The sequence below is a fragment of the Phascolarctos cinereus genome, unplaced genomic scaffold (genome assembly GCF_003287225.1).
Source record: "Phascolarctos cinereus isolate Bilbo 61053 unplaced genomic scaffold, phaCin_HiC Scaffold_726;HRSCAF=1367, whole genome shotgun sequence".
NCBI classification, from domain to species: Eukaryota; Metazoa; Chordata; class Mammalia; order Diprotodontia; family Phascolarctidae; genus Phascolarctos; species Phascolarctos cinereus.
This window is the reverse complement of record NW_027556098.1, coordinates 249,743,472-249,759,272: the sequence shown is the minus strand read 5'-3', so window position 1 is coordinate 249,759,272 and position 15,801 is coordinate 249,743,472. Positions and strand designations below refer to the sequence as shown.

General features: G+C 37.1%; 1 protein-coding gene across 3 annotated transcripts in view; it reads left to right on the top strand.

Moving 5' to 3' along the window:
• The window catches only part of B3GLCT (beta 3-glucosyltransferase), a 130,915-nt gene that overhangs the window by 89,887 nt on the left and 25,227 nt on the right, over nt 1–15,801 (top strand). For all 3 annotated transcript variants that reach the window (XM_020997158.2, XM_020997157.2, XM_020997159.2), the window contains 3 exons: nt 2,678–2,747; nt 11,441–11,554; nt 14,558–14,657. In XM_020997158.2, coding sequence (XP_020852817.1) covers nt 2,678–2,747; nt 11,441–11,554; nt 14,558–14,657 — 284 coding nt within the window. The remainder of the gene's footprint in view (nt 1–2,677; nt 2,748–11,440; nt 11,555–14,557; nt 14,658–15,801) is intronic.

Sequence of the window (15,801 nt, the reverse complement as noted above, 5' to 3'; positions counted from 1 at the left end):
AAACTAGAGATCTAGTCCCTCCTCTGAAACTTAGTAGACATGTCACCCTGAAAAATTTGCTGAATTTAAGGTTCAGGTGCCTTAGGATTTTCCTATTAAATAGTAGACAGGCTGTGATCCTAATTAGCAGAGTTCCCACACTGAGAGTTTCCCATGCTGACAAAATCCCAAATTCTTTGTACTAGTGATGCCTTATTAGCAGAAGAGCTAAGGAGATATTTTACAGCATAGAGAAAAGTCATGATACTTGTCTTTCACATCTTTCCATCTAAAAGGAAGAAAATGCAAAATACACCATATGCACATTTAGCACCTTGACAAATGTGCACAATGAATACTTTATTATTGCTAATTAAGAAGAGCACTTGGGCTCATGTGTTTTTCATAGGATCAAGCATTTCATTAACTATAGTAAGACCCTGACTTATTGAAAACTCATTCTGAAAGGAGGAAAAAAAAATCACTGATAGAGGAAGACCCTTTCTAGCAAACGCAGACTGTCTACAATTAAAATCAAGTGTACTCAAAACTAGACTCCATATATGAGAGTGAAAAAGACCTTAAGATGGTACAAATAGAGTGATTGAACTTGGGGCCAGGAAAAAACATGAGTTTAAAATCTCCTTCAGATACTAGCTGCATGTCCTAGGGCAAGTCATTCAACTTCTTTTTGCCTCAGTTTCCAGATAATAATAACACCTACCTCAAAGGTGTGGAAGAAAATTCTATACTCTGTGTTGCATACACAAAACTATCAAAAACAAGTATTAATTTATGATTATTCTAAATGTAAGCATATTTTTTGCCTACTGAGAAAAATGTCAAAACTGACACTCATCTCATTACCTTGGGCATCTCTCTACCACAAGTAATTTTGAAGTCCCAATTTGTAGGATCCTGAACAAGGAATACTTGCCAGTTAAGACTGAACAAGGTTCATCTAGAGTCCTGGTAACATTTCAGTTAGCAGTTTGTTTTATTAGAACAACAGTCATTTAAGTTTTGGCACAGGTGTGGAGAGTAATTTCTTCCTTCCTTCTTCCTTTCTTCCTTCCTTCCTTCCTTCCTTCCTTCCTTCCTTCCTTCCTTCCTTCCTTCCTTCCTTCCTTCCTTCCTTCCTTCCTTCCTTCCTCCCTCCCTTCCTTCCTTCCTTCCTTTCTTTTGTGAGGCAATCATGGTTAAGTGACTTGCCCAGTGTCACACAGCTAGTAAGGGGAATAATTTCCTGAAACCATTCATTTCTTTTGACTACTACCCAGAGTGTCCTCTTTTTCCAGCTGGCCAAAGGTGAACCCAGAAGATATATTTCCATTAGTTGAAGTAATCAGAGAGGCTTCTTCCTTCTCTTAGGTCAAGACTTCTTAACCTAGAGTCCACAGATAAATTTCAGTTAAGAGAAATTGAGGGGTCTGTGAATTTGGATGGAAAAAAAAATTACATCTTAATTTTCTTTAAGGTGTAACTGAAATGTAATATTTCCTTTAGTTATTTAAAACATTCTGAGAGAGAGTCTTCATTAGACTTCAAAGGGATACGATCCAAAGGAGCCCTGATTTAGGAGGATCATTAACCTAATCTCTTTAGGGCATATGGGAAGAGGCTCCTCCTATTCTTCCATGGATCAATGAAAGGCAGCTTGCCTTTGTCACTTCACTGCCTTAATTACTTATTGAGGAGGAACCCTTTGGCAGTTAGGTGGTAAAGTGAATAGAGTGCTGGGCCTGGAGTCAGGAAGACTCATCTTCCTGAGTTCAAATCTAAGCTCTGACAGTACCTGTGTGCCCGTTAAATACACTTAACCCTCTTTGCCTCAGTTTCCTCAATTAGCTGGAGAAGGAAATGGCAAACTACACACAAACAAAAAACCCAATGGGGTCACAGAGAGTTTGAAAATGACTGAACAACAACCTTCTTGGGCTGATCAGAAAGAAGGTAACATGACATTGTTTTGGAATTGATACTTAAAGCAAGGTTGATGATGTTTCTCTCTCACATTAGTCCAAAGGCTTCAGACTAGGATCATTTCACAAATGAATTCTCAATATTTCTAAATGAGGAAACTAGGACAGGTGAGTTGGTGTCTGGTTCCAAGACCAAATTAGATAATATGTATAAAGCACTTTGCAAAATTTAAATCACCATATGATTAGATGCTATTATCATAATCATCATCAAGATCACCTTGTCCAAACTACACATTTGTAACAGATGAAAAAAATGGGGGACCACAGAGAGACTAAGTAAATTTCTAAAGGTTCCATAGCCAGCTAAAGTGGGCCAGGTCTTCTGACTCTTGACCTTGTCTTCTTTCTCCTATTCCATCTTAACTCCTGTAACTCTCCCAACTACAGACTTAAGTTTAAGCAAATCAATTAATTTTATTGACACTAGACATATAAATATGATCCTAATTAAAGCATGTTCTAGTAAATGTTCCCTGTTTCTACACATTCTCCATCCTGTTGATTAAAAATTAGAAAAGAGCTACTTTAATTGTGATTAAAATGATTCCTCCATTCATTACCTAAATTTAGTTGGGCAGTAGGATTGGACTTATTGTCATAAAAAAGCCACTTTTTATGGAGTTTGGGAGAGTTGATGCTTGATTTTATAACGCACACTTTAAATAAACACTTCAAGTTATAAATGCATCTTTTTTTTTCTTATTGCCTCATAGGGAAATCCAGTGAAGGAGATGGCTGTTTTTGTTGCTGTAAAAACATGCAAGAAGTTTCATGATGACAGAAGTATGTTCTGAATCATTTACTTTTATTGGATTTTTAAAATGTGCTCTTCATTTTATAAGGACAAGAATTAGACAGGAACAAAAGGGGCAACCAATGAAATCTGCGTTAAACAGTGTTTCTCATTTTGGCAGGTAAACTAAAAGGGTTAAACTTTATTAATATGAATTCATATGAAACCAAAATATAAATTCACAGCTCCTTTAAATGCCTGTTAAAGCCCCATTTTTATTAATAAGCTAGAAAGTTTAGACAACACCTGTCTTGGGGACAATATGTCAGAAATATTTAATTAATTTGAACTGTGCAGAACCTTTGATTCTCACTGAAATCTTGGTAGTTTACTAGAATAATTGATCATGTTACATGTGTTGCCTGTGAAAAGTTTGGAATATGAAAATCAAGTGGGTCCAATGAGAATTTTGAAGACTGTCCCTAATCTACCCCTTTCCTAGATTTCACTGTATGTTCTTCCAAAGAAAACGTTTATAACTATGCTACTGTGTGAAATAGAGATTAAAAAAAAGATGGGAAAGGGAGATGCTTTATAAAGTGGGAGCACCCTATTAACTAAGTCAGAGAATGGAGAATACTTTGGGAAAGTACAGATTTTTTGTTGTACTGCCAAGGAGTGCTCTTGAGGTGAGCAGTATGACATAATGGCAAAAATGGTAAGAGCATTGGACTTGGAACCAAGTAAGTGGGGTTCCAGTCCTAGCCCTGCTACTTACTGTCTGTGTGACCTTAGACAAATTATTTAACCTCTCTGGGACTCAGTTTCCTCATCTGTAAAATGAGGGGGCTGGATTAGATGGCCTCTGAGGTCCCTTCTAGCTCTAAATCCATGGTCCTGTCCTTCCTTATAGATGAGGCTTGTCCTGACCTATCTCTGCCCCCAGCTTCTAGTACCTCTCCCTGAAAATGACCTTGCATTTATTTTGTTTATGCTTTTATGTATACATGTTGCCTCCACCCAGAGAATGTAAGCTCTGTGAGGGCAAGGACTATTTCATTTTTGTCTTTGTATTTGTATTTCCAGTGCCTGGCACATAGTAAGTACTTAATGATGTTGACTGATTAATCCTCCTCTGAGAATGCAAAGCACCAACAACAGAATGGTAATGATAACTTATATTCATGTGGCATATTAATATTTATAGATTACATGTATTATCTCATTTGAGTCTCAAAATAATACTGTGAAGTAGGTGCAGTCACCATCCCCCATTTAATAGATGAGGGAACTGTGGTTCAGGTAAGTCAACTGACTCATCCAGGGTCACACAGCTGGTACATATCAGAGGCATGCTCTAACCCCAGGTCTTTCTGACTCCAAGTCCAGAACTCTATCTCCAGCTGAATTAGAAATGAGAAGTGCTGACTGCTAAGTCAGGCTTTCTCAGCTTTCATTGATTGCAGCAGACCCCTTTCTTTACATTATGCTGTCTGTCTGGATGGCTGGCCAGTGAAGGTTTGGGCACACCAACATGTGTTCTGAGCAGAAAATGACGGAGTCCCATGGCCTTTCTTGAAGCCTCATACCTCCTTCTCCTGCGCATTCTGTACTTTGCCCTACAAATCCAGGCTTGGGGACAGCTTTTACCATACTCAAAATCCCTTCAGAACCATAATTCTTGAATTATGAATTGAATTGAATATGAATTGAAATAATTCAAGAACCCAAGGTTAGTCTTAGAGTCGCAAAATGAAGATGATTCAGTCACAATATGCAATGTTTTGTTGGGAGGTTCTCAGAATGTCACATCTCATTGGAAAGCCTTAAGAACAATTAAGAAATTATTCATGTGAGCTTTTTAAAAAAAAGATTCAAAATGCTTCCTCCTGGAAGCTAAATAGGCACATGACAGTATCTTGCCTGCACACATACTATTGCCTTCCTTTGTCTAATTAAGCACCATCAGAAATTTCTGGATGACTGGATAAAGGGGACAAGGAATAAATTAATACAGCTTAGAATTAGACAGCATTTTGTGAGTGGAATATTGAAATATGGAAGCAGTGAAAGGCAGGAACTCTATTTCACACAACCCAAAAATAACCTCACCTACTATCTTGAATTTAGCCTGAAGATCATTTTATTTTTAAAAAGTAGTTACTAAATAAAAGAATATAAAAGCAGGAAGCGTGTGACACAAGGGAAAGAAGATTGGCATGGGAATCAGGAGACCTGGATTCTGGTCCCACTTCTACCACTGACATGCTTTGTGACCTAGTACGAGTCACTGAATTTCTCTAGACCTCAGGCGCCTCATTTATAAAGTGAATGCTCTGGCCTAATGATCACTTCCAGCTCTAATAATGCTTACTGCTATGACTATGGGAATTGAGTAGACAAACAAACACTTCAGCTCCTAAAGCAATCAAATGTATTGATTTCTTTTAACTATTGGGCTCCAGTCACAGAGAAAGGTGAAAATTTGTGACTATTCTGAAACCTGGGTAATTTTCGGTTGTAAGACTCATTTGAATGTGATGTGTTTATTCAAAGAAATAATCTAATGTGAAAGAATTTCTAAGTTTCCTGTGACCCTTGAGTTTGTGTATATGCTAGGAGAATCTTGGAGCTTTGGACTTTCTAGCCCTTTACTGTCTGGTTGGGAGAGTCACCATGTTTTCTTCCTAAAGGCCATGAGCTATTGCCATGGAGAACAAAGACAGAACCACTGTGGCACAGTGGAAAGGCTGGATTTGGAGTCATAAGGCCTGGCTTCGCATATGCCTCTGTCACTAGTGACCTGTGTCACTTCAGACAAGTCATTGTGTCTCTCTCTGTCTCAGTTTCCTTGTCTATAAAATCAGGAGGTTGGATTAGATAGACTCTGAGGTTATTTCCAGCTCTACATCTAGGAAGCCATGAGAAACATGATAGTATAGTACAAAGCAGTACAATGTGCATTCAGGAACACATCTAATAACATTTAATGACATTGATGAAGAAGGGATACTCTCTTGAAGATCAGGTATTTAGAAAGCCAGCAGTTAGAAGCTCATAAAAGCCAACTTTTTATTTTCTGTATTAATAAATACAGGATGAAATAGAAATCCACAACTAACTCCCAAATACAATCTTAACTTGGGTTAGGAATATTTGGCTCTCCTCTCTTGCCATCTGTTTTGCTGGATGTTATTAATTATTAGTGGGCAAGTAGGTGGCACAGTGGATAGAGTGCTGGGCCTGGAGTCAGGAAGTCATCTTCCTGAGTTCCAGTCTGGCCTCGGGACATTTACTAACTGTGTGACCCTGGGCAAGTCACTTAACCCTGTTTACCTCAGTTTCCTCATCTGTAAAATGAGCTGGAGAAGGAAATGTCAAACCACTCCAGTATCTTTGCCAAGAAAACCCCAAGTGGGGTCACAAATAGTTGGATGTGATTGAAATGACTGAACAAATTATTAATAGGAAGGAGCTACGAATAAACAGCATGCTAAATTGGAAAAAGTACCAGCTCCAGAGTCAGAGGATCTGGGTTTATAATCTATCTCCATTGCTTACTACCTGTGTGACCATGAGTAAGTCACTTATCTTCCTGAGGCCTCTCTGTAAAGTGAGTGGTTTGGATCAGGTGGCCCACTGAAGTCTTTTTCCAGCTCTAATTTTACACTTCTGAGCAGAAGAATTAGGTCTTGAGTGTCATCTTTTTTCTGCCTTTGCATATACTCTGATGGAGATGTTGATAAATACAGAAGTGGCCTAGAAGTAGTGGAGAGAGAAACTATAAAAATGATCAATTCCTCTCTCTGATTGAACATTAGGGGAGTAGGTACAGGATTATGTAGTAGCAATTTGCTTACTTATGGTTATTATTATTCATGAGTATTATATTATCAATATTATGTATTAAACAATGTTAATATGATGATGATGATGATAACATCTAGCGTATATATAGTTCCTCAAGGTTTACAAGCCACTTTACAAATATCATCTCATTTGATCCTCACAACAACTCTGAGAGGAGGATGCTGTTATTTATCTCCGTTTTATAGATCAGGAAACTGAGGCAGACAGAGATTAAGTGACTTGCCCAGGGTCCCACAGCTACTAAGTATCTGGTGTAAGATTTGAACTTCTGACTTCTAGCTCAATTTACTCTTCCCCCTAATCAGAGAAGCACCAGTATACTCTTCTAACACATTTTCTGGCAACCATTAGTGATTGTATAAAATATTAACAACCTCAAAGGATAGGCTGAACTGCTCTCAAGAAAATTCCATTCTTACCTTTAATGCATTTGGCATAAATGGACATGAATGGAACACAAACTGACACAAGTAGAATTCAGTTTTTACTTCCTGAGGTAAACTAGCAATAAAGGAGGAAGGCCAATGTTCAAAAGAAAAATGTTGTGATTGTTCTCTACTAATACAAAGGAAAGTGTAGCTGCTAGATGGAGCCAGCCTATTTGAACTCTCTATATGTGTGATACTCTGTAACTCTACTTGAAACATTACATTCTTATTGACACATACTTTTCAAGTTAGCTTAGAAAATCCCTGTCTACTCCATCTACACAGCAGCATTTCCATTAAGATCCAAGCATGGGTAAGGCTTTTAAACAGACTTTTAAAAACTGTAAGGGTAAGAAGTAGCATTAAATGCTGCAAAATACTATTTAAGTAAGGAAAACCACTGGGGTTTTGATTCAACTTGATCCATGCTCTTGGGTCATATGTTTTTCATTGTGTAATGGGAGCTGTGAGAAAATTTTAAGAATCTTCTGTACCTTACCTTTCTTATGCAGATCATGTGCATGTCTCAAGTATCTGGTAGCAGCCACTGTTTTTGCTCATTAAATGGTGGGTTGTGATATGCCATCTTCCTGCTGTCTCCCATCTAATTAAGAGGCAAAATTGCTACTTATTCAGCCTTCAGTTCCTTTTCACAGCTTCTTAATTTCTTAAAAAAATGAGATAAATACTTTGTTCTGTTTTAGATTAGAAAAAGGTAGTTAGCTTTACTGCTGTGATTTTGCATCAGAGAGTAAAATCCACATCAATATACTGAAACAAACATTAGGATTAACCCCTACCTAGTTTTCTGTCTTTGAGTGAACAATCTGATGGGTAGGCAGGTAATGAAGAGTATAGCGTGTGGGTCTTAAATAGGTATATAAGTAAAGCTTGGGTTATAAGGAACCAGGTGGAAGACAATTTCCTTGTTAGAAGAAGTAATTAGATTAACAATTGTGGATGAAAGCTAGTTCTTGAGTATTCCTTGTGGATTCTCAAGTCGTTGAGGATACAGATTAATTGGAAATGTCACTTTCAATCATTGGGGTAGAATGGTTTCACTTTCATGAAATTTTTCTCTTTAATGTGGAATTATAACCCACATTTGGTATGTATTCTTGTCACGCACATACATATACATGCATATATATTCCTATATATCATATATACATATAGTATACACACATTCATATATGCATAAATACATATATGTGTATATATACACACATACATTTATGTGTATGTATGTGTGTGCCTCCTTGTGGTCCTGGATCTGTCCCATAGAGAAAAAGCCAATCATATTTTAAAGTGGATAAGTAAACGCAACTTAGACCCATCATAAGCAAGTACAATATTAATAATACCTTCCTCAATAGGCCCAAAGGCTGTCATTTGATTGCAAGGTAGCTTTATAGCATGTCTGAGAACTATTTTCATTCTTGGCTTAAGTCGTCTTCACAGTGAAACATACAAAGGTAAATATGTATGTTGTGTACTTCAGAGTAATGTTTTACTCCTTTGGTTAAGGGGCCTCTAAAGCCATATATGTATATATATATATATACATATATATGTATATGTGTTGTATATGTATGTATATATATATATATATATATATAGTTTATACAGCTGAGCTTTTTCACAATAGAAGCATTTTTTAGCCTTCTTTTGCTCTTACTTTTAATTATTTTGTTAACTAATCTTATTGAGGAGGCACTTCCTGTTAATTTGGTACGTCAGTGTGTGAGATTACATAAACATTAGCGTGATGTCACTTAATTGTTGTATTTGATCAAATTAAATTAAATTGATTGAAAGTGAAATCTGTAATTGTAATTAACTGCAGAAGTATTTTCTCAACATTCAGCTCTTTAGAAATACAGCAATCAGGCAGTATGATTTAGAATTCTCTAGCAAAGAGCATTGAACAGTCAAATTAGGTCCCAAATGCCTTAATGACACTAATAACAATTGTTCCTACCTTTCTAAGGTTTGGCTAAATTGGGAGATTTCCTATTTCATGTATTGTAGGGGGAAAATCAATCCTGTTACAGGCTGTTGCCAATTTCCAGCCTTCTCTGGTATCTAATAATTCCTAGTTTGAGCAAAAAAAGAAGGGGATTTGAAAAAGGGAACTATCCTAAGATATTGACAACCACTATTTAAAACTCCAGCAGGGAGAATGTAGTTGAATATAGGAGTTCAGGGAGGAGAGTCAACCTTGATTTTTATTTCAGTGTCATTTGAATCATCTCGTTGATGGAGAATCACCCATCCTGATTAGTTATTAGAGCAAAAAGGAACTGAAGGCTAAAAGCCAAGGAAAATGAATGCACAATTTGCACACCTTGCAAGGACACATGTTGAAGACTGAGGGAAATTCTTGACTTTTCCTCACAGCTTCTTCCAGTGTTATGCAATAATGGAGGATATCTTACCCAAGAGTGTGAACATATAGTGACTGCATGCTCCTGAGAGCCCTATTACATGGTAAGTCATTTTCTTTATTATATGCAAAAATAAGCTGCCATTGCAGTGCCCTGGTTAAGATTTTAATTACACAGGGTTTTGGAAGGAGAGAATAGAGTGAAGATTTTTTACAGCAACCTTACTTTGTCTTTCATTTAATTTGCCTCTTGCTACAGAAAACATGCATGAACTATCTCTTCTGTGACTGTAGAAAAATCATAGGACCATATATGGCATGGAGATTCCTTTAATATTGGGTTAAGATTGATCACTTTAATATTAATTCATCCATTGATTCAATAAACATTTATTAAAAGATTACTATGTGCCAGGCATTGTGCTAGGGGCTTGAGATACAAAGGCAATTACAAAACAGTCCCTGCTTGCAAGGAATTTACTTTCCACTGGAGGGAAACAACATTTAAACAAATAAGCAATTGCAAAATATATACAAGGTAAGTATGAAATAATTTTGGGGGAGGAGGAGCCCTCAAACTAGGGAAATTGGGTGAGGCCTCCTATAGGAGGTGGTACCTGAAGTGAGCCTGGAAGGGAATCCAAGAATCGTTGGAACCTAAAAATTGTTTGGCAGTTCAGTCAATCAGTTGTTGGAGGTGAGGAGGGATAACATTCCAGGTATGAGAGACAGCAGATGCAAATGTACAGATGTAGGAAATGAAGAGTCATATATGGGGCAAAAGTTTGACATAATATGTGAGAGGGAGTGATGTGTTATCAGAGCCAGATTGTGAAGGACTTTAAATGCCAAACAGAGGAGTCTGCATTTTGTCTCAGAGTATGGGGAACCTCTGGAGTGTTTTGAAGAAGGAAGTAACATGGTTAGTTATGTGCTCCAGAAATACCATTTTGACAGCTATATGGAGAATGAATTCCCAGGGGGGAAACTGGAGGGAAAAGGGAGAGAGGGAGGGAGGGAGGGAGACAGAGACACAGAGACACAGAAACAGAGAGACAGAGAGAAAGGATAATGAACCAAGGTCACCAAATTGTGAGCGGAGAGAAAGGGATGAATGCAAGAGATGTTGTGAAGGTAAAATCAGCAAGATTGGCAAACTGATTAAATGGGATGGGGGAAAGGGGAGAGACAAGGAAGCTTTGAGAACAAACATGAAATTACAAACCTAGGGGACTGGAAGTATGGTAGTGCCTTCAACAAAAATAGGAAAGTTAGAAAGCAAGACGGATTTTGGGGGGGGGAGATAATGAATTCCATTTTGGAGAGCCTGAGTTTGAGATGCTTATGCAAGAGATGTCCAGCAGGCTGTTGGTGATGTAGTGCTGTAACTTAAAAAAGAGACAAGAGCTGCATATGTGGATTTGGGAGTTCCATCAATCAAGAAGTATTTATTAAGCACCTACTATATGCCAGGCACTGTGCTAAGCTCTGGATGTACAAAGAAAGGCAAAAAAAAAAGTCAAGTCTCTGTTCTCTCGAAGTCTACTGGGGGAAGCAACATGCAAACAACTATGCACAGACATGATATATACAGAATACATTAAGGATAATCCCAGAAGACACTAAGATTAGCCAGAACAATATAACAGTTTTTTTTAAAGCTGAGCTAAAAATGATGTTTTAAAAAGTAGATTTTAAATTAACATTTTGTGGGGGAAGGAAAAGGTTAATTAAAATTTGAGCTTTACATATAACACTGTGATGTAATTGGACTGGGATTTCTTATAAGGAAGTAAATGCACTTATCAGCATGAAGGCAGAACTTATTGCTCAAGGGAACATGAAAATGCTGATCAAGAAGTGGGATTGAATCATGTCCCATCATCACCATTCGACTATAGCTTTTCTCAGGGTTACAAACAAACTCTTGGTCCTAGGAGACTTAAGGACAAGTGACCATCTTACTGCCTTATAGATGTTGCAGTTCTGAGTTGCCTCTGCTGCCTACACATTTAGGCATGTGATCTTAATCTCTTTTCTCTGTGACTTTTTCCCCCAGTACCTATTGTAAAGCAGACATGGGAAGGTCAGGCAAGACTCATTGAATACTACAGTGATTATGCAGAGAGTTCAATTCCAACTATTGATCTGGGAGTGCCTAATACAGAAAGAGGTGAGCACTGATTGATTAGTGCCTTTGTAAGAAGTATTTTGTTCCATAAATATGATAAATTAAGGCAGAAAATGTTTATTTTCCAAGTGGATTATAATTCTATCTTACACATTTTCCTCTTTCCCCATGGTTTCTTTAAGCATTGCCTTTACATCAACAGGGCCAGCTAGGTGGCACAGTGGAGAGAGTGCTGGGCCTGCAGTTAGCAAGACCTGAGTTCAATTCCAGCCTCAGACACTTACTAGCTGTATGACCCTGGGCAAGTTACTTAATCCTGTTTGCCTCAGTTCCTCATCTGTAAAATGAGCTGGAGAAGGAAATAGCAAATCACTCTAGTATCTTTGCCAAGAAAACCCCAAATGGAATCGTGAAGAATCAGATGTGACTAAACCAATTGAATAACAACAAATTACATCGACAACAAAAGGTTATTTATATATTCCCAATAGTTTTTCAGTAGACCATAATTAATATAGTTGGAATACATGGAAATTGTACCTATATAAGGATTAGTTTTATGTTTGTGCACACACACACACACACACACACACCACACATACACACACACACACACGTTTGTATCTTTGCATACACATATAATATGTATGTGTGTGTGTGTGTGTGTGTGTGTGTATATATATTATACAGTATGTATATATTTCATTTCTTCATGTCATGATTTTTTGAAAAAAATAAGATCTTATTAGGCATTCCAGTTATCAGGTACTATATATACACCATGCTTAGATTGCCACTTTTCAAGGAATTAAATTGCAGTTATGGCATTATCTGTCAGTTTGTGGGTTTAACAGCTTTGGTATCTCTCCATGGTTTCTGAGCCCCAGGGATCATGTTGCTGAAGTTCTAGGGAGACACCACCAGGTGGTAGTCTCACTTATCTTGCTTACTTCAGACTTGCTAATCATTTATTTCTGTGAATGTGTCTTGCAGAATATAGACAAAGCCAACCTTCTTAGGCAATTAAACATTTTATTAGCAAAAAAACTTCATGTTACACAGCTTGTACTTAATAGATACCTGAAACAGGTGGGAAAATATTGGAACAATGTTTTCTAAAGAAACACAAGGACCTATGATGGAAATATAAGCAGTTATCTTTGTAGAGCTTAACCTTTGGTATACTCTGAGCCTTCTTAACAGCCTCATTAATTTTCCCCTTTTCTCCATGGTCCAAAACCTCCGTTACATTCACCTTTAACATTGTACCTTTTGAGAACTTCAGATCCACTTGAGCACTGAAGCTACTATCAGCTTTGGCAATAAATGGATTAGATGTTTGGACTCTTAGAGGCCTGGGAACATCAATGCTTCTGTGTTTCCTGAATTTCTCCTGGAAAGCCATCATGTTCTGGCCTATTCCTTCTATCTCAGAATGCCTTAGTAGGCACTTAACCTAGTGCTTTAGCTAATGCTTTTTATCTAAACTTACCTTTGACTAATTTGGGAAATCCCAGAGAAAATGACATTGAAGGATTTCCAAGCCTTCGTCTATCCCTAGATTTTTCCTACTTCCAGTCAGATCAGGGGACATAGAAGAGAAAAGCAAGGTATCTCTCCTTTTTAGTCTGGTCTAACCCTATGGCATTTTTCTTATACCTGTGACCAGAAGCACTGTGGCCTTCAGTCAAATCAGTCTCTCATCTTCCTTCTTTTTCAAAAGGAATTTATATTTTATAAATCCCTACTCCAGGTGTTACATTTTAGCATGTCAGCTTGAGTTCACTTATTGAATCTATTTCTCTTTGTTCTTATAAATAGCACATATGTAAATAGATGGCAGATCTTGAACAGGCAATGACTTTCCTAAGAACAGTAAAACGTACTTAATTCTCAGTTATGTTTAGTAGAGTATGCTTTTGACCTCTGATGATTAAAATCCTGGCAGGGGATCAATGTTGTAGTTATCAGTTTGCTTATAGATATGATTTAATTGTGGTTAATAATATGCTGTATAATTGGTCATACCTCTGTTTAGTACAATTGTGTACGTGATGACTCAATTTTGAGTATGTCTATTTTATATTTTAAAAGTATTACATGTTAAAATGATTGAACTTTCTTTTTTAAACCAGACAGTTGAATGTCTTGAATTTCATCCATTTTTACCTACTTTCTCTATCTAAAGGTGCTACAAATGAATACAATGGAATAAAAGAAGAAACTGAGTACGAGTAATATACAAACTAGATAATAATTTCTTCATTTATCAAACATAAGGACTGCACCAATCTCAGTAATTTTGTAGTTTCAGCTCTGCCAATTGTGAATGTCTATTAAAATGAGCAATATGATTGGTTGTATTGTTAGCCATTTCAAGCTTTAGTCAAGGTTGGTTTTTTTTTTTTTTGACCTTTGTTGAGTTGTTTCAATCATATCCAACTTTCTGTGACCCCATTTGGGATTTTCTTTACAAAGATACTGACGTAGTTTGCCACTTCCTTCTCCAATTCATTTTACAGATGAAGAAACTGAGGCAAACAGGGTTAAGTGACTTGCCTAGGGTCACACAACTGATGTCTGAGGCTGGATTTGAACTCAGATCCTCTTGACTCCAGGTCCAGCACTGTATCCACTGCACCACCTAGCTGTCTAGAATTGGTCAGTAGAGCTCAAGAAAACTGGACCTATTGCAAGGGTATTCTGTATGTGTTGCAAAATCATGTATTAGTCAGGCATTGCTTAGATTAAATGACTTCCAAAGTCCCTTCTCCTCTTGAAATCCCATGATCCTAAATGTAACTTTCATCTTTGCATTATAACTTGTCTAATTAAAATTTAGGCTTTTCGTTCAATAGAAAAAAACCGTAAGTCATTTTACCTCCAAATGTTTTCTATTTGTTTCCACTTAGTACATGGATAATAATGGTGACTACAGTTTTCATTCATATAACATCTTATATCAGAGGACACAGTTCAAACCCTGAATCTACCACTTTACATCTGTGGGTAATCACCGTGTGTTGTCCTGACATTTTTTCTTAGGTCACTGTGGAAAGACCTTTGCTATTTTGGAAAGATTTTTGAATCATAGCAGTGACACAACAACTTGGTTAGTCATTGTGGATGATGATACATTAATAAGGTAAGAAGTCATTCTTGTCCTTGTATAGATTCAGAATCTAGGCAAATATTCAAAGCCTTAGTTCATATACTTCCACATCTAATCTTTCCTCTGTTCATATTTTCTAGTTTGCATATATGTGGATATTGTGACTAATATAAATATCACAATTAATTTTATCATAAATATTAAGTATCCATATGCTCATGGTGCCATATAGTGTGTTTTTTAAGATGAAAAATATTTTGATACATTTTGTTTTGACTCATTAGTCACTTACCAATAAACAATATCCTAATAAAAAGTACATTTCCATAACAAAGTGAAACCATTTAGTGCATTGATTACTACTGGAAGCACATGTAACTTTTCACTCATATAGTTTACAATGCTTGCAGAAGAGGATGTTGTGATTTTAACCTCAGTAATGGAGAACCAACTTTGTCCACTGTATTTGACCTGTATTCTGTTGGTCTTTTAGCATTATCTTTTTTTTTTACACTAGTAGAGTCTGTGTGTGTGTGTGTGTGTGTGTGTGTGTGTGTGTATTGAGACAGAAAGAGAGAGGTTCTATTCCCTTTGCTTTGCATTGGTTCACATGAGATCTTCACATTCCTTTTGTATTCCCTATGGGGACCACTTATTTTTAGTTAAGTTACTGCCTGTAACACCCATTACAGTAATCTGTACTGTAATGAATAGCGTGGGTATTTACTATGTGTGACCAAGGTCCCCAAGGCAGAATAATTCCCAAAGACAGTCTTTGTTGTTGACACTAGAACTCTAAGCACACCAGTAGCTTATTTTCTTGAAGACTGAAATATGTTTAATAAAGTGGTAACTGGCGAATCTATTAGAGCAAAAGTCTAATAAGGAAGACTACCTTTCTTATATGCATAAAAGCTTTCTTCTCTTAAATTCCTCCTTTGACACCTGAGGGTAGTACAGAAGTGATTTTAAGCTCTCAGAGCAAGCTTTGGAAGGTTCTACAAAGCTGAAAAGACTTCCAGTACAGGCTCAGGAGGGACCAGTTGTCTGTCAGCTGAGAACCAGACTAACAAAGTTTGGGGAGACTGTCACCATATAAGTAGTGAATTGAAAACTGTCTCCTAAATTATCAAAAGGGTTGCCGTCTACATCAGTGTAAATAGGGAATGTCCACTGC